The sequence below is a fragment of the Leopardus geoffroyi genome, chromosome B4 (assembly GCF_018350155.1).
Source record: "Leopardus geoffroyi isolate Oge1 chromosome B4, O.geoffroyi_Oge1_pat1.0, whole genome shotgun sequence".
In the NCBI taxonomy this organism is placed as follows: domain Eukaryota; kingdom Metazoa; phylum Chordata; class Mammalia; order Carnivora; family Felidae; genus Leopardus; species Leopardus geoffroyi.
In genome coordinates this window covers 21,026,192-21,043,605 of record NC_059341.1, presented here as the reverse complement: position 1 = coordinate 21,043,605, position 17,414 = coordinate 21,026,192, and the positions used below count along the sequence as shown (strand labels likewise).

The 17,414-nt window shown below is 48.2% G+C and overlaps 1 protein-coding gene across 2 annotated transcripts in view; it reads left to right on the top strand.

Annotated features, from left to right (window-relative positions):
* PIP4K2A (phosphatidylinositol-5-phosphate 4-kinase type 2 alpha) overlaps window positions 1–17,414 on the top strand; it is a 193,872-nt gene that overhangs the window by 120,806 nt on the left and 55,652 nt on the right. For both annotated transcript variants that reach the window (XM_045465203.1, XM_045465202.1), the window contains exons 2-3: window positions 566–663; window positions 2,386–2,482. In XM_045465203.1, coding sequence (XP_045321159.1) covers window positions 566–663; window positions 2,386–2,482 — 195 coding nt within the window. The remainder of the gene's footprint in view (window positions 1–565; window positions 664–2,385; window positions 2,483–17,414) is intronic.

The following is a 17,414-nucleotide window of genomic DNA, read 5'->3' as shown; positions in this document are numbered from 1 at the left end:
AAGGTAAAGATCTCACGGATGACAGTGTTGGTTTTTTGGGTACCCAAATGTGTAAAGAAATAGTCCTGTTCCTTAATTCAACAGAGATTTATGTCAGAAATTAAAAAGCCCTCTTTGTCAGATAGCATTCTCTTTGCGGGGAGAAGTTGTCTTAGACATGCAATCCGAGAAGCTCTGGGCTGAGGCTCTGGAGAGGAGGTGGGGAGATACATGGGAGAAGCAGGGCCAGGTGGCCACGAGGGCTCACCTTCCAGAATTCCTCCCCGGTCGCTGCCACCCAGTGGGGGGGGGGGGGGGGGGGGGGGAGGTGCCCACACCCAGCAGCAGAAGGGGAGACGAGCAGTTGGAGCCTGATGTGAGGTGGGGGCGGTAGTGAAGCCTGCAGAGGGAGTGAGGAGGGCAGCAAGAGAGATGATCTGGGATAGGAGGAGGAGGAGGAGGAGGAGGGTGGGGGGTGGGAGGTGCTCGTGTCCACCGGGCTTTTTCCCCCAAGATGTGTGTTCAAGTCCAGCACTTCCCGCGGAGAGATTTCTAACCTGTGTCATTTTGCTCTGTATCTTTCTAGATCAATGAACTGAGCCATGTTCAAATCCCTGTTATGCTGATGCCAGATGACTTCAAAGCCTATTCAAAGATAAAGGTGGACAATCACCTTTTTAACAAGTAAGTACAAATACGGCCGTTTGTAAGACTGACACGGCTGCCAGGAGTATGAGTTTTGTGAATTTCTGTAATTGCATTAGTTTTCAATGGGTGGGAGTAAAGTTTTGCTGATGAAGTTAATCCTGTGATAAACATAACCATCTGTCATTTTCAGAAAAGCAACGGCAGGCCCTCTTGGGTAATATCCTTTTGCCATATGGCATATTGTTCTCTATGAATATCTTCTATGTTAAAAGTGATATTCTCATTACAATTTAAATGTTTGAAGCTGTAAATTGCTTGGGATTTTTAGCAGCTGTGGACCTGAGCGATCTTGGACAAAACTCTAATAATGCTGACCTTAGGAGCAGAAATAACTCCTTCATAGAACAGTAAAGAATTAAGGGACATTTTTCTAAAACATGATGGGATGCCATGTTGGGCAGTGAGAGTATTTCTCCTCCATTTGGCTGTCATTTTGGATGTCATTATGGAGCACCTCTTATGTATTAGCTGTCCACTGAGAGGAGGGACGAGGAAGTAGATGTGGCCCTGCCCTCAGGGGGCTCTCAGGCAGGTGCTTGAAATCTGGCACATACACAAATTACTGCATAAATCAGCGTGCAAAGTACGACTGTAGACGTGTGTATGTGTCTACGGGTGCACAAAGGAGGAAGCAATTCCAAGTGAGTGGGAGGAGCCTTATAGAAATCTCTCCCGCATGAGGATCAATTATGAAATTTCTTAACGTGGCCCTTGTTCTGATGTGAAGCTGATGTGTTAATTCTTAAAACTGTTTAGAAGTTGACCTTTTGAAGGGATTTTCTTCTATGTGAATGTATTTATTTATTTATTTAAAGTTTACTGATTTGAGGGGTGGGGGAGGGGCGGAGAGAGAGAATCCCAAGCAGGCCCCGCGCCCATAGCGTGGAGCCCGACACGGGACTCAAACTCACAAGCCGTGAGATCCCGGCCTGAGCTGAAATCAAGAGTCGGACGCGACCCAGGGTGCCCCTTTTCTATGTGCATTTGGAACGTGGTTATTTGTGGATAGCATCAGCTAGGTCGTTGGAGGAGTGAGAGATAGTGTTGTTTTGCAAACTCTAATCAGCAAGTACCTGAGGACGAATGTGGGGAGCGCGTCTGTGGCTCGCTCCGCTGCCCATCCCGGGCTCCCCAGGTTCTTTGCTTTTCCTTCACCGTTTCCCTCTGTGTGGCCCCTTCTCTTTCCACCTCTTCTTTGGGAAAGTGGCCGCGAGGAGTGGTTGGGATTAGAAAGGTCGTCTATGGGGCGCCTGGGTGGCGCAGTCGGTTAAGCGTCCGACTTCAGCCAGGTCACGATCTCGCGGTCCGTGAGTTCGAGCCCCGCATCGGGCTCTGGGCTGATGGCTCGGAGCCTGGAGCCTGTTTCCGATTCTGTGTCTCCCTCTCTCTCTGCCCCTCCCCCGTTCATGCTCTGTCTCTCTCTGTCCCAAAAATAAATAAACGTTGAAAAAAAAAAAAAATTAAAAAAAAAAAAAAGAAAGGTCGTCTAGTCTCAGTGCCCCTATAGGTGGTGAGAGGAGGCGAATGCCACCAGTCTGTCCCTGTGTCCCCCGGGTTTACTGTGGGTTGTGGTTGGTTCTGGGCCGTACCATCCTTCTGCGGGGGGGGGAACCCCGGGCACTTTGGCCGCACGTGGAACTAGATGGTGGCAAAGTCAAGTCTACATCTAAACGTTATTCCACACTATGACCGTTTCAGAGAAAACATGCCGAGCCACTTCAAGTTTAAGGAATACTGCCCGATGGTTTTCCGGAACCTGCGGGAGAGGTTTGGCATCGACGATCAGGATTTCCAGGTGAGTCGCTTTTTTGCAACCTTTGCTTCCACCAGGGTTTGCTCTGTAAACTAGGACTGACCTTTTCTTCGTCACGAGTAATTACGTAATGGCAATTTTCATTTCACGTAGGGATGTCTCAGTGTCCTTTCTGAAATAAAGGCAGGGTTCCGTCAGTTAGGGGCCTCTGGGCAAAATGACGTTAGCGGTGGGCAGGAGAAGACCATTCTTCGGGAAGCAAACACGCACGTGAGCGTTGCAGATGATACTCTCACTTCCTGGAGGAAGTGGCCCATCAGCACAGCCTTTTTTTGATTTCTGCCATCAGGCGTGTCGACAGTGCCAGTGTGTACGTTGTGTCTTGAATTTGCGTTTCCTGTAGTTACAGGGTCCCCTTAGCAATCACCAGAGTTGTATTTTCATGCTGATTTGCTGCTTTTCCAATCATCTGAACCCGACGCTCCTGCTCACAGCATTTTGTCGGAGGCCACACCTTGTGCATCGTGACCTGGAGAGGTTGGTGTGGTCTAGTGACCGAAGGGCTGTTGCACCAGCAGGAGCCTGCCGCTCCTGGGAACATCGTCTGTTCTTGGTGCCCACCACATAAAAATGTCCACTGTTGCTCCCCGTCCCCCCCCCCCCGCCCCGTATTTGCCTGGTTTTCTCAAATTTGACTTTTAAAATCAAGATCATGGGGGTGTCTGGGTGGCTCAGTCAGTTAAGCACCCAACTTCGGCTCAGGTCAGGATCCCGCGCTTCGTGGGTTCGAGCCCCGCGTCGGGCTCTGTGCTGACAGCTCGGAGCCTGGAGCCTGCTTCGGATTCTGTGTCTCCCCCTCTCTCTGCCCCTCCCCCGCTCACGCTCTGTCTCCCTTTCTCTCAAAAATAAATAAACCTTAAAAAAATTTTTTTCAATAAAATAAAATCAAGATCACGGTGCTGTCCTAAGTGCCGATCCGTGGTCCTTTCTCCTAAGAAAGGACCTGACATCAGTTACTTGATCTTAATATAATCAGTCAGGTACGTAAAAGCCAAGGATTTTTTTTAAGAGCAGAAAATCTGAGTTAAGAGAGGCAAGGGCTAGTTTCTGGTCTTTTAGGACAGTCTGTTCATTTTGCTCTGTGAGCACTGACTTATTTTAAATCCCTCCAAACCCAGTAAACATTTCTTTCATTTGCTCCAAATCAGAATCCTAATGTACCTACATTAAGTGCCATATTGCCCCCCGAGTGACCTTACAATTTGATACAATTTGAACATTGACACGGCTTTACCCTGTGTTTTCCTTAAAAACTAGGGTGTCGAAGGCAAATTGGGCTTAGTTAGTACATTTTCTTAAAGATGTGTGGGCCTCCCCGCCCCGCCCCGCCCCACCCTGCCCTGCCCCATTATTGAAAGTTTCCCAGAATTTCTCACATGCTCACTCAGGCATAAGAAGCCTCCAAGCTCCCATGTTTTGAATAAGCAATGCTGGCCAGGTTGCCAGTGATATTCCCTCCTCTGTGGGCCAGGGCTGGGATTTCCACAGAGGTGAGTTCTGAGCAGAGACTTGGGTGTGCCCGAGAAAGTGGAGGGGGTGGGGGGGAAGGGTGGGGTGCACGCTCAGCTTTGGGCCTCATGCGTAAGAGAAAAAACTTGACTGAAACCTGGACTGGGGATGTACTGCTGAAAAAAATAAGTCGCTTGTAAAGAATAAACCTTGGAACAGTAAAAAAGGTTTGTACGAAATGAAAAGGAATGATCCTACATTATTTAAGAACTGCTAATACATTTGAGAAGGCCATATGGAAATAAACTGAGTGGTTTAAAGGAATGAGTAGCTGACAACTGACGTCCTAAGAAACTCTCCTCTACCCGAGTCTCATGTCTCCTTTTTTTGTTTTTTCTAACGTTTGTTTATTTTTGAGAGAGAGAGAGACAGAGTATGAGAGAGGGAGGGGCAGAGAGAGAGAGAGAGGAGGACACAGAATCCGAAGCAGGCTCCAGGCTCTGAGCTGTGAGCACAGAGCCCGACATGGGGCTCGAACTCAAGAACTGTGAGATTGTGACCTGAGCCGAAGTCAGACACTCTGACTGGGCCACCCAGGCGCCGCCCCCCCCCCTTTCTTTTTTTTAAAATAAAACAACTACACTGGCATTTCACAGAAACCGGCCTTTGAGGGCCTCTGCTCCCGGATCTTGTTAGGTCCCTCAATTTGTTACCAAGATGAAGTCCTTATATTTCTTCCCATAATCAGCGCTGCTCAGTGAGATCAAAAATGGAGCCTTTACAGCCTGAAATCTGAACTGTAGATGAAAGTAGTTTTTAAAATGTCCTAAAATGACTAGTTTCGTTGCAAAAATACCAAGACATGAGCCCGTTTTCCTTCACCTTCCCCTCCGCCCCCCAAAACAAAACCGTGTAAACTTGATATTTAAGTAAGTGCAAATTGCTGAGGACAAACTTTAAAGGCAAATGAGGCAACCGGAGGAGGATTCGTGGAACTAACTGGCAAATCTCTTAAGCTCTTAGCAGGAGAAATCAGAACAGAGGAGAGCCAGCGTGAGTATAATTAATCATTTGAACACCACTCCTTTCCTCAGCTACGCCCGGTACTTTTGGCATTTAAATTGCTGCTTTCTCTTTGGCAACTGTATTTCTATTAAAAAGAGAAAAGAAGGTGGGTGTTCAAAGTAGCTTTAGCGAACCAGAGCTACGTGCTGGTTTTCCCCTCCAGTCCCACGTCGCTTTCCCAAAGTCTCTACCTCTTAAAAAAAGTTTCAGGAGGGGCAGGCCCTGCAGTTTAACCTGAAGATGAGATTGTGGATGTGGGGCCCCACCCACTCTGTTGGTTACTCGGTTTGGAAAAAAGGAGGAAGTTGTGCCAGCTCTGGCTCTGAGTTCATACCTTGAGGGCCTCCGGGCATTGCCGGGGTGAAGGTGGAGGTGCCACGGACCTGGGCAGGGCCAGGAATGCCCAGCAGTGGGAACAGGCCAGGACTAGCCGGGCCATTGTCCCAGCTGCCCGGCACATCAACTCACCACCGCCCAGACATTGCGTCTCTCGCGGACAGAACAGGGAACGCGTATCAGTTGACATCTGCAGTACCGAGTTAAATACTCTCTCTCGGTCTGATTTGAAAAGTGAGATCAGTGACCTGGGGTCTGATCGTCTTTTGACGGCACGGGATGGCTAGAGGGGACCAGGCCCCACACTGCTTTGCTTTTCCTCGATGTGTTTGTTTTTCTGAAGTGTTTGCCTGTTGGACAAGCGGCTTTGCATCCGCGTAGTGATCTGGAGCCCCCTGCCTGGTTCATTTAGTACTTGGACCTTCGCGTTAAGTCAAATGGGTGAATGGTGTCCACCTGCCTTGTGTGTGTGAATGCCTTTTTGCTGCACCTGGAAAAAGTCAGTATTGCTGAATCTGATCAAATTAGAACATAGTAATTAGGCTACCTAATTGACCTCTAGCAGCAAATTTAAACTTCTTGAGAAGAATTGAAAAGCAATCCTGCTATCAACAATTGTATCTTTCCCCTGGTTTTGGTTTCTTGAATGTCTTTTAAGAATGAAACTTTTTTTTCTCATAAGCAATAGTTCTAGAATATTCTTCATTAACAACAGTATCACTTAACACACACGTGTATGTAGAAACCTCTGTGTAGGTGTGTGTGTGTGTGTGTGTGTGTCCAGGTTCAGAACTTTCTCCAGTGTATACGTGTGTTTTCAAATTACTTCATTGGTTTGTAAAGCGCTCAGTGTTGGATTATATTCTTCCGATCATTCGTTGTTGGGCCAAAGTGAGTCCCCGTTACCATGCTTTTAAGATATAAGGCATCTTTGAAGACGGATGCCCCCATGGAGGCTTCCACTGTCACTGGCCCTGAGGTGACACCAGGCCACTCGAGACTCTGCTCCCCTTTAGGTGGATGATTTCACACACGTTTACTACTCAGTGTGTGTTTATTTGTATCTATTGCCTGTCAGGCTCTGTGCAAGACATTAGAGGCGATGCAGAAGGGAAGACAGAGCAAGGGGATTCCTTTTTGTTTGTTTTTTAAAACTAGAGACAGCTGTTCTTTTTTTTTTTTTTTAACTTTATTTATTTTTGAGAGAGAGAGAAAACAAACACAGGCAGAGGGGCAGAGAGAGAGGAAGACACAGAATCCGAAGCAGGCTCCAGGCTCTGAGCTGTCCGCACCGAGCCCGACACGGGGCTCGAACCCATGAACTGCGAGATCATGACCTGAGCCGAAGTGGGATGCTGAACCCGCTGAGTCACCCAGGCGCCCCATTGTTTGTGTCTGTTGTTCGCTTGCTTTTAAACTGTTCCACGCCAGATCCTGTATTTGATGCTAATGAGATTTACAGAAACCCAGACATCTTTTTTTTACTCTTCTCCAAGAAAAGCTGCGTCCCTCTTTCCAGCCTCTCCGAGGACCAGAATGTTTCACAACAGGCCTGGGAAGTGAAAGGGAGGCTTCGCTTAAAGTTTCTGAGCTGCGGGAGAGGACTGCCCGCCAGAGACCAAAACGTTGCGCAGGACGGGGATGAGGCAGTTAAGCCCCGACACAGCACGTAATTGAAACTGAGGCCCTCTTGTTCTTTGTGCAGGATAATCACCGGGCTTTCTCTTCCCCTGCCGCGTCTCCTGAATTAGAATCCCTCATTATTTGCATCTGATGCACCTTCTCCTTTGTATTTGTAACAGAGAATTCTAATTTTAAAACAACTGATTCTAAAAGCTCACGTCTGAAACTTCTGATGTTGTCCTTTCGGGTTTCAAAATAACGTTTTTACGGTGTGAAGAAAGACCTTCAGGGTGTGCGGAGCTGTGGAAAACAAAACATCTGCAGAAGACAGCGCCTGTCTTCACGTAGATTTCCCAAGTGTCACTTAGACTGAGGGCAGGGACCGAGTCCAGCGTGCCCACCAGGGTGCAGGCCCAGAACATAGCCGCGGCCGGGCCTCGGGCAGGCCCGTAGGAAATACGTGAGGCAGAAAGGGAGGGAGGGCTGGGGGGAGACCAAGGTAAGCGAGCCTTCTGGGCCAGAGCATGGCGGCCGAGAGCCCAGCAAATGCTCAGCCCCTGGGTGGTGGCGGGACTGCGGAGATAAGGACGGGGAGCCGGACTGCAAGCTTCAGCCAGATTCGTCAGCCCCGGAGCAGCCGTGTGGATTTTGCACAGGGGAGTGATGGGAGGACGTGTGGATTGTCTAAAGATGACCGAGGGTGGTCACGCGCAGAATGCAGACAGAGGAGGTAACAAAACCCGGAGCCTGTGCAATGTCCCAGCAAAGTGAAGAGGCATCAACCAGGGCACTTGGGAGTGACAGGGTGAGGCAGAGAGCAGTTTTGAGACACACGTGACAGGAGTTGGGGGTGGCGGAGCCTGAGGGGCTGGGAGAGCCGGGGTGCGAGTCACGGGGGAGGGGCAGGTCGTCATGCAGTGGGGCAGCCTGGGGGGTGCTCGGGGTCAGGGTCAGGGTCGGGAGCTGAGGCCCGGGCCTGGGAGGGATTGGCATGTGGGTGCTTGTCTCTCGACAAACCTACCTACGCTGTCACCACCTGGGATTTGCTCCTTGAACCATATCAGCTCTTCCTTTTCCCATTGAGACTGTTGTCTCTTGGGCCAGCTTGTTCACAGCTTCTCACACCCGCGGGCCTCACGGCTGAGCCTCCGTTGGGCCCCACAGTGCGTATCGGACAGAAGCTCCTCCCGGGGCTGAAAACCGAAGGATCGGACAATCTCCTGACAGACTTTTGGGGAAAACTCCCTCACAACCCACCAACATCATCAGATTTTTTTTTTTTTTTTCTTGTGCTTTCTCTGTTCTTTCTTATGAATTGAACCAGTGACTGTCCCCACCTGAGAACTCAGGCTTCCTGTTTGCCTGTGTTCCTCACCCTGAACCCACTTAGGGTGATGACCCGTGATTTCCAACCAGGAGCGGGCAGTCATCTTGTCAGGGAGCTCCTGTCCGGGTTAGATGTTGTGTTTGCTTATTACGATCCTTAGACACAGGTCTGGGGTATTTTGATCTCGGTCAGTTACCAACCCGAGGGTTTTGTTTTGTTTTTTTAACAAAGAGAGAGAGAGAAAGAGAGTATGCAAGTAGGGGAGAGGGGCAGAGAGAGAGGTGGGGAGAGAGAATCCCGGGCAGGTTCCACACCGTCAGCGCAGAGCCCGATGTGGGGCTCGAACTCACGATCCACGCGTGAGCTCATGACCTGAGCCAAAGTCAGATGCTTAAGCCACTGAGATTTTTGAAGGAGGTCTCATGGCGCTCTGTGAAGTTCCCGCGTCTCTGCTGCTTTCTCTGCTGGCCATCACCATTCATTTGTGTGTTCTTTTCTCCGCCGTTTCATTATTGATCAGTGTTAAATTGCAATGTGTCTTGCTCCCCTTTTTAATGACAGCCACTCTGCGCCTGGGACCACAGCTCAGACTTTCTTTGAAATTCCCAAAGAGCTTAACACACGACTTTGAACACAGTGGGCATTTAATAAATCCTTGGTGCTGATGTTCAGGTGAGCGTGTTGGTCTTTCCCCCTGTGACGAGGTCAGAGGACCATCTGTGCGTTCTCAGATCTGTCAGATGCAAACCCGGAAAGCAGCCTCCTTGGGCGGTTGCTCCTGGCTCCCCCCGCCTTGTGATTCGAGGCATGTAATCCTAATCCTGAGTTGTCCGCAGGGAGCGATCGGCTTCCAGGTTTCAAGTCCACGAAACAGGTAGCGTGGGTTAGGAAAAAAGAGCGTTTCCTGGGAGCAAGGGCGCTGGTTTGAGTTTTGGATCTTCAGTGACTGTTGGCTGTGGCTACGTCCAGTCGCCGACTCCCGGTGAGTCTCCGTTTTCTCATCTGTGAAATGAGGGAGAAGGATGCGATGTTTGCTGAGGCCCTGCCAGCTGTCAACTCTCTGAACGTGTTATTAAGTCATCTCGAGTAGATGACAGCCGCCGAGGCTCTTATATACAATATTGACATGTTCTCTTTGTGAGATGGTGGCCTCTATACCTTGGAGCATGACAGGCTTGATTTTAAGCGGCCTCTCTGTGGACTAAAAAAAAAAAGAAAGAAAACAACTCTCCATCCGTGAGTTTTAACAGAAATGCAAACCATATCAAAATGGGGGGGGGGGGGAAGAAACCAACCAAAAATGCCTAAGACGAGGAGAATTAAGTGTTCAAAATGCTTGGGTATTAAAAAAAAAAAATGCACGGGGGACCGTAATGGTTGCTAAATCATGACATTTTCATGAGAGACATTAGAAGATGGCCGCTAAGAATGAGCTAATCAAATTGACCTTTACATTTCCTCCACTTTCCTGGGCACCCCCCCGCCCCCAGCCCCGGACCTCCCACTGAGGAAACAAACCTCTTCAGTGTAGACTGTAGAGGAGTGGGGAGGAAGGATGGCACCATTAATCCCTTTCTGAAGGGAAATGACGACGAATTTCCATTCAGAAGCGCACGAAGGCCGCTGAAGAGGGAGCCGTATCTCTCATGATCTTCCTCTATTCCCTGCCGAGGGCTGACATGGTATATTGGAGCTTCAAACACAGCTCTTGAGGTTTGGGGACAGGGTGTTGTACGATCCGTAATATATGTGGCTGTGGAAGATGGAGGTGCTGAAAAAAAGTTCACTTACCAACTGGCAAGATAGGCAAGCAAAACCGGACTCAGTTGTCAGATTGCTACCCGCCCTACCTCCAATAGCTTTGCCCCAGAATTTCAGTTTTTGTCAGAGTCCATTTTCTCCCCCGACTCCCCAGCAAGCCCAGAAGTACCCTACGACGCAACATCTGCTGGCTGTCATGTATCCCCTGCACTGGACCGAGGACAGGGCGCCCGTAATGTCCCTCCACTCGCCCAGAGACGGCCCAGGGGCTACAGCCAGCACCGTCGGTCACGTCAGGGACTTGCAAGAAGAAAGTTCGGTTCTGTCACACACGCCTCTGTCCCGTAGGAGCGTTTCTATGAAATGTCCGGAACAGGCAAATCTAGAAGACAGTCGATTTGTGGTTTCCTAGAGCGGGTCAGAATGGGAGTGACTGCTAATGGGTCCAGGTTTCCTGTTGAGGTGATGAAAATGTTCCAGAATTCATTGCGGGGATGGTTAACTCTGTATATATACTAAAAAAAAAACCATTGAACTTGCAGTAGGTGAATTGTGTGGTATGTGAGTTACAGCTCAGTAACGCCATTAAGACAGAAGAATGTTCGCGGTTTAAGATTCGTTTATAGGGGCGCCTGGGTGGCGCAGTCGGTTAAGCGTCCGACTTCAGCCAGGTCACGATCTCGCGGTCCGTGAGTTCGAGCCCCGCGTCGGGCTCTGGGCTGATGGCTCGGAGCCTGGAGCCTGTTTCCGATTCTGTGTCTCCCTCTCTCTCTGCCCCTCCCCCGTTCGTGCTCTGTCTCTCTCTGTCCCAAAAATAAATAAACGTTGAAAAAAAAAAAAAAAGATTCGTTTATATTCAGTATATGATTTTGTTTTTTCCTTCCACCACTGATTTTAGTTGCCTTTTTCTTGAGGGCCGGGCGTTGTGATAACGGCATTTCCATTTAGAACAAGTGAATTTAAAACGTTACATAGTTTATAATATGAAGCTAACACATGTATAGAAGAAAGGGGTAGCCAATGAACACAGCAGTTAGTTTTACATTTATGATTAGATTTCACCCTAAACTGATAGCAAATCATTATCCGTTCCTACGTCTCTACAAGCTAACAGCAGTAACTATTACTGAATAGCGATTAGGAGAGGAGAAGGAAACCTAGAGACATGAAGTCCAACTTTCTTTGCAGATAATCAGGTAACAGAGTGAGGGGCGGGGGAGGGGAGTTGGGCGGGCTCGTTGCCCTTAACTTCTGACTTGCTCTATTTCTGTCATACATGCTGAGACCTTATGGGCAGTGACACTGTATCAAGGTCTGTTCATTCATATTTTGAATATTAAAGTGAGTCTTTTAAGGCCCCGCATTGAATGGGATTGTGGTTTCATGGGAAGCCAGCCTATTACACAGGTGACTTCCCGGACGATCAGTTCCAAGGTTACTTTTCCAAACCTCCATTCCTCTCCTCAAGCCCTCATCTTTAGCCGGCACCTGCTCACCCTTCATTATTCTTGTTTCTCCCTCGAGGTAACAGAGGCAACGGAGGCCTGCACATTGGGCTACCCTGAGTCCATCCCCTCCCCCCCCCCCCCCCCCCCCCCCCCCCCCCCCCCGCTATTCCTGCAGATTCATGGGCATCTTCAGCCAGCCTACTTTCCTCCCTTCCTCCTCCTCAAGAAGGAGGCACCCACTGCCCCCCGGCTGCCTCCCCCCACCCTTTCTATTTCTTTAGAGACTTGTCCCGCCCCCTTCCCCTTTGGTGGAGGTAAGCGGGGGCCAAGGACAGGAGAAAGACCTTGCGGGTTGGGAATTTTCAACTTGAAAGTTCTTTATAAAATGTTTTAAGTTCTTTTATAAAAATATAAGTGGTTGTTATGGAGGGCTGTAGGAAATAACCTGCAAAGGTGAATGGAGAGCGTGTGGCTCTCAATTTTCACTGCGTACAAACTAGAGGCTTGGCCAGGGCGGGGCCAGGAGGAATCAAGAGCAAATTAGAAGAACTTATTATGAGTCCTTCATTTTTTTTTTTTTTTTAACGTTTATTTATTTTTGAGAGAGAGAGACAGAGCTTGAGTGGGCAAGGGGTAGAGAGAGGGAGACACAGAATCCTAAGCAGGCTCCAGGCTCTGAGCTGTCAGCACAGAGTCCGACGCGGGGCTCAAACTCATGAACCGTGAGATCTTGACCTGAGCTGAAGTCAGACGCCTAACCGACTGAGCCACCCAGGCACCTCTATAAATCCTTCATTCTTAACTTCCTAACCTGCAGAATCATCTGTCAATATCAGTCTGCCCCTCTAAGTAGCTTCCAAGTTGAAATTTACTATTTATAATAATAGCTACTGTTTACTGAGTACTACTGTATTCCAGGCACTATTATAAAAAGTTTACATTCTCTAATTTAACCCCCCAGGCGAACTTTGGATTGGTATTATCATTATCCTCATCATTATACCTTTCTACACATGTGGACACTGAGGCACAAAGAGCTTAAATAACTTGACCAGATTCATAGTCTTGATTTCTAAAGTTCCCATGTCCAATTCCATGTTATACCGTCTCCTAGTTTCCTCATCAGCACTGTTTGGAACTTGAAACATCAGGCCTCTGCTTATGTTAATGTGAGCCTGAGGAAATATGAGGAAACTAGATAGACGTATGAATAAAGTAAACACAGAGAGATGGTCTCGACGTTCAGAATCTTCTGATGAGTGTGTACTTAGTAGGTTGGTGATAATGCGTTCTCTTCCGATGGCTTCTAGACTTGGGAATATGTAATGGGATGGACATTTCACACACTCAGTGCCCTGGATTGCCTTTATATTGTGTTGTGACTTTGACCCCAAATATCCCCAGGGCACTTTGTTTTGCATGTTCACACTTTTGAACTGAGAGGTTCAGAATCCCAGATTTTGAATTTTTTAAGCACACCTTATTTCAGAATATATAACTCTCTAAGCTTTGTCCTTGACAGGGAATCTGTTCTCTAATGAGAATAGAGCTCCACACTCTAGGCAGCTTTCTCATACACATGGACAGGTAGGTCAGGGTGAACATTCCTGACAGTAAATTTTTTATTTTGGAAATAGGAATTACCTTGAAGGTCTCTGAACCAGCCCTATAAATGGTGCTTTGTAGGCCTTTGGTTAGATCAGACTTTCATCTCAGACTTGGTCTTTAAATCAGGTGGTCCAGATGAGAAAGAATTTTTTTTTTTTTAAGTTTATGTACTTATTTTGAGAGAGAGAGAGACGGCATGAGCGAGGAAGGGGCAGAGAGAGAGAATCCCAAGCAGGCTCTGCGCCGTCGGCACAGAGCCCGAAATCACCAGATCATGACGTGAGCTGAAACCGAGAGTCGGACGCTTAACCGACTGAGCCACTCAGGCGCCCTTAGAAAGATTTTTTTTTTTTTTTTAAGTGGTGCCATCAGCTAGACCTTCTTTCTTCCGTGCAGGTCTTGTCCTAGATGGCAGAGTTTGCCTTAACTTCTTTTTCCGTTTCTTTCTTTCCTTACCAGTTGAGGTAGAGAGTGAGAATGAGAATGAGCCAGAGTTTAGCACTCCCGGAGGAAAGGATGACTTCTTTCAGCCTTGGCATTCTTTGCCAAGAAAACCCTTATTGCTTTCAGCAGGGAAAGACAGAGGATGGGGCAGTCTGTAAAGATAGGAGCCAGTCGCCCAAAGAGAATGAGAACCCCCAGCAATTCCCAGAACGTGTGGACTAATTGAAACAGGCACAATGGGGGGCGCCTGGGTGGCTTGGTCGGTTAAGCGTCCGACTTCAGCCAGGTCACGATCTCGCGGTCCGTGAGTTCGAGCCCCGCGTCAGGCTCTGGGCTGATGGCTCGGAGCCTGGAGCCTGTTTCCGATTCTGCGTCTCCCTCTCTCTCTGCCCCTCCCCCATTCATGCTCTGTCTCTCTCTGTCCCAAAAATAAATAAACGTTGAAAAAAGAAAAATTATAAAAAAAAAAAGAAACAGGCACAATGAACTACGCCACCTGGTCAGAAATGTGAAGAAATCTCAGGATTGGTGCTGCCACCCCAGTGCATGGACGGGCCCGGCAGAAATACTGAGTGCTTAGGCATCTCCCAGCCCCCTCTGTGCCATTGGATTGTCTGACTCCAAGCCCGGGACTCAGCCACACATGCTTTCCCTGTCCCCAAAACCTGTTCCACAAACATCCATCACTTTCCGCTCTTGCCTGGAGAGAAGACGGCTCCTACTCCTACCCCTCCTCCCCCAAGTCCAGGAACGAACAGCCCTAGGATGAGTCAGGATACATAAATACACGTTAATAAAAGTGCGAATTGAGGACTCTGGGCTGCATTCGCGTCGAAGCTGTTACCGAGGATTTACCTTTCCTTGGCGAAACCGCAAACCTGAAGACACTTTTGGTTTTGGGCCAGTTCGCCCGTGCTCTTAAGTTGTGATTAGAAGGCATTTGTCACCACGGAAGAATCCGTGTCAACAGTCCCGTTGTTGATGCGCCCCAGACTCTCCAGCCCGGGAGGGATGGTGGCCGACTGCCCCTGCAGGGCCCCCCCACGTACCTCATCCCACCGAGGTGTTAAAGCACTGAGGCAGGCAAGTCATTTCCACTCTGGGCTTCTGTTTTCTTGCCTGTAATGGGATGGTTTGGAATCATCTCCAAGGTTGTTTCCAACTGTCGTGCTCCTGGATTAAGAGAATTACTTACAGAGGGCCCCTCTGGGGGCTCCTGAAGGCCATCCCAAGCTCTGCTTCTCTCGGGCCTTCCTCCTCTTGACCTCGCAAACTCACCAAGCATCCTGTGTGATTCTACAGTCCGTTTTTCCTTTGGGACAGAGCAGAGCGCACTGAAAAATTTCAATATTCGGCTTTGCTAGGTAGCAGACTGTACCGAGGCCGCTCAGCGAGTCCTGTCGGCCCGCAGCCCTGACCTGCTCCCCTCAGCCCCTTTTCTCGGCCTTGCTGAAATTGTCCTGAGCCCATCTGCAATCAGCGAAGCGTCAGGTTCATGCTCCCCTAAGAACGATTGCCACCCCCTGTTGAATCATGGCCCAGACGTCTTAAACCATCATCATGCCCCTGCTGTGTGGGCGTACTTTTCTGACTGGACTTCTGTTGGGAAACACACAGACTCACCCTCCGAGGTGAATCTCCGGTTCCTGGAGCGGCACGTCGTGCCTTCGGGTAAAGACGTTCTTAGAGTTATGAAAGGTCTGAGGTAGACATCTCATTCAGCTCCCCCTCTCCCCTGCTTTATTCTCCATCAGTTCACAAACACAGAAACTGAGGCTCAGAGAGGCTAAATGACATCCAAGGGTTGAGGAGTGACAGAACATGTACTGGGTTCCAGCCCGGCTCCCTACCATTACACAGTACTGCCTTTATACACACACACACACACGCACATACACACACACACACTCTCTCTCTCTCTCTCTCTCTCTCTCTCTCTCTCTCTCTCTCCTACCTTATTTCAAAGACCACAGAAAGTCGATGATGATGATGTTAAGTAATGTCAAAAGTCTTTTCAAAAATTGCCCTTTCTGGCTTCCTCAGAGGAAGCCTCCGGCAGGAGGCTTAGGCATTATTACTTGACTCCGTTGTACTCCACAGTTTGGTTATCTTCAAGTGGGAAAATGCACCTGACCTTTCCTATCTCGGAGGAATGTTGTGAAAATAAAATACGAACTAATGAGTTGGATTTTCCCAAGTGCTTGAGTCATTCCAAGGATCGTGCATTTTGTATAAATTGTGTTTTCTCTTCTGATTTTCTGCTTGTCTAGGTCTTTCGGTGAACTTGATTCCCTGTCTTTTTACATTCATAGTGATTATAAAAGGTACATTCTTAACTGTGACAAGTATCTATTCCTAACTTCACTGATTATTTGAAACTGAAGAGCCTTAAAAAAAAATCCTTACACATAGTGGAAGTAGGCACTGTAGGTTGGGACCACTCACGTGATTATTGAAAAAGTGAGTTGAAGCAGAATTAAGATTAGAATTTGTAAAGTATTATGACCAGGATTAGGACGTGGGCAGTATGCTCATACAGAGTCTATAATAAATGCTTGTCAATATATTTGAAACTGACGGGGAAGACAAAGAATTTGCAAGGAGGTAGCGTCTGAGCTAAGCAGTTACTGCTCATTGGATGAATCATTTCCAGCCCTTTGGAAATTCAGACGCTGCCTTGTACATATCATAACGAAACATTCCTTTAATGAATTAATACAGTGGATGCAGTCAATTCTTCTTCCTCACCGTAAAGCCTCCCATTTTAATCAAAGCAGAGTTGCACAGAATATAACGGGAAAGGTGTTCATGCAGGTAAGTGTGTAATGATTTTACGCACTAAGAACACACAAAACACGTCATAGCCACCGTTCGGTGGACCCTTGATTGTCCCACAGGCGACAGACCTGCAGTGAGCAGCCACATCTGCTTCAGATGCCCCACCCCACGCCTGCTGGGTCAGAACCTGCATTTTAACAGGATCCCAGGTGTTTTGGTTGCTCCTTAAAGTTTGAGAAGCACTTAGTGTGCAGCTTTCAATTGTATTGTCTTCCCAGTGGTCTCTGTGACACCTAGGAAAGCGATCTGTAAATATGCTGCCTTAATTCTGTCCTTTGCAGAACACAGGTGCCCTTTACTATATACCCCACCCCCTTCCTGAAAGGAGTTATTTGGAATAATTTTCTGCAGGTTAACGTGTGGGAGGAAAATGTGAGACCATTAGCCAGTAGCAATGACTGCTTTTTTTTTTTTTTTTCTAGCATTTAAAACCCCTAAAGGGGGAATTCACTCTGATTTTCTTCCTTTTTATTCTACTAAGGAGATTTTTTTTTTTGAGGGGAGAAAGAAAAACGTGATTGAGAATTAAACTCTTTATCAATATGGCCATTTTCATCCTGAAAATTATTTCCATCCTTCTCGGTCTGATGAATTTCAGTGGTCTTAAGAATGACTTAACACGGCCAAATCCTGCTATGTAAAGTCATCGCAAGTTGCATCGATTTTTTTCCCCCCTCTCTCCAGTTTCTAATAGGCTGAGGAAAGCAAATTCAGTTAATCGGCAGCATTGGCTTTGCACTTGACAGGTGTGGCCGCCACATCGCAAGCGAGACGCACAGGACAGCACGGTGCGCTGCCGTGGCATCAGCGCCCAGTCTGGGAGACCCTCCCTCAGCCCGAGGCGGACCTTCAGGAGGTCTTACTCTGCCCCCGCAATTTAATTCTGCTTCATGTGGCCAAACCTTGCTGGATTTCATCTAGAAAGGAAGGAAAGGATAAGGAGACTGGAATATACCAGACACAGAGGAACTCTCCCCTTGAAAATCCGTGATGCAGTGATATCCCTTGCCTCTCT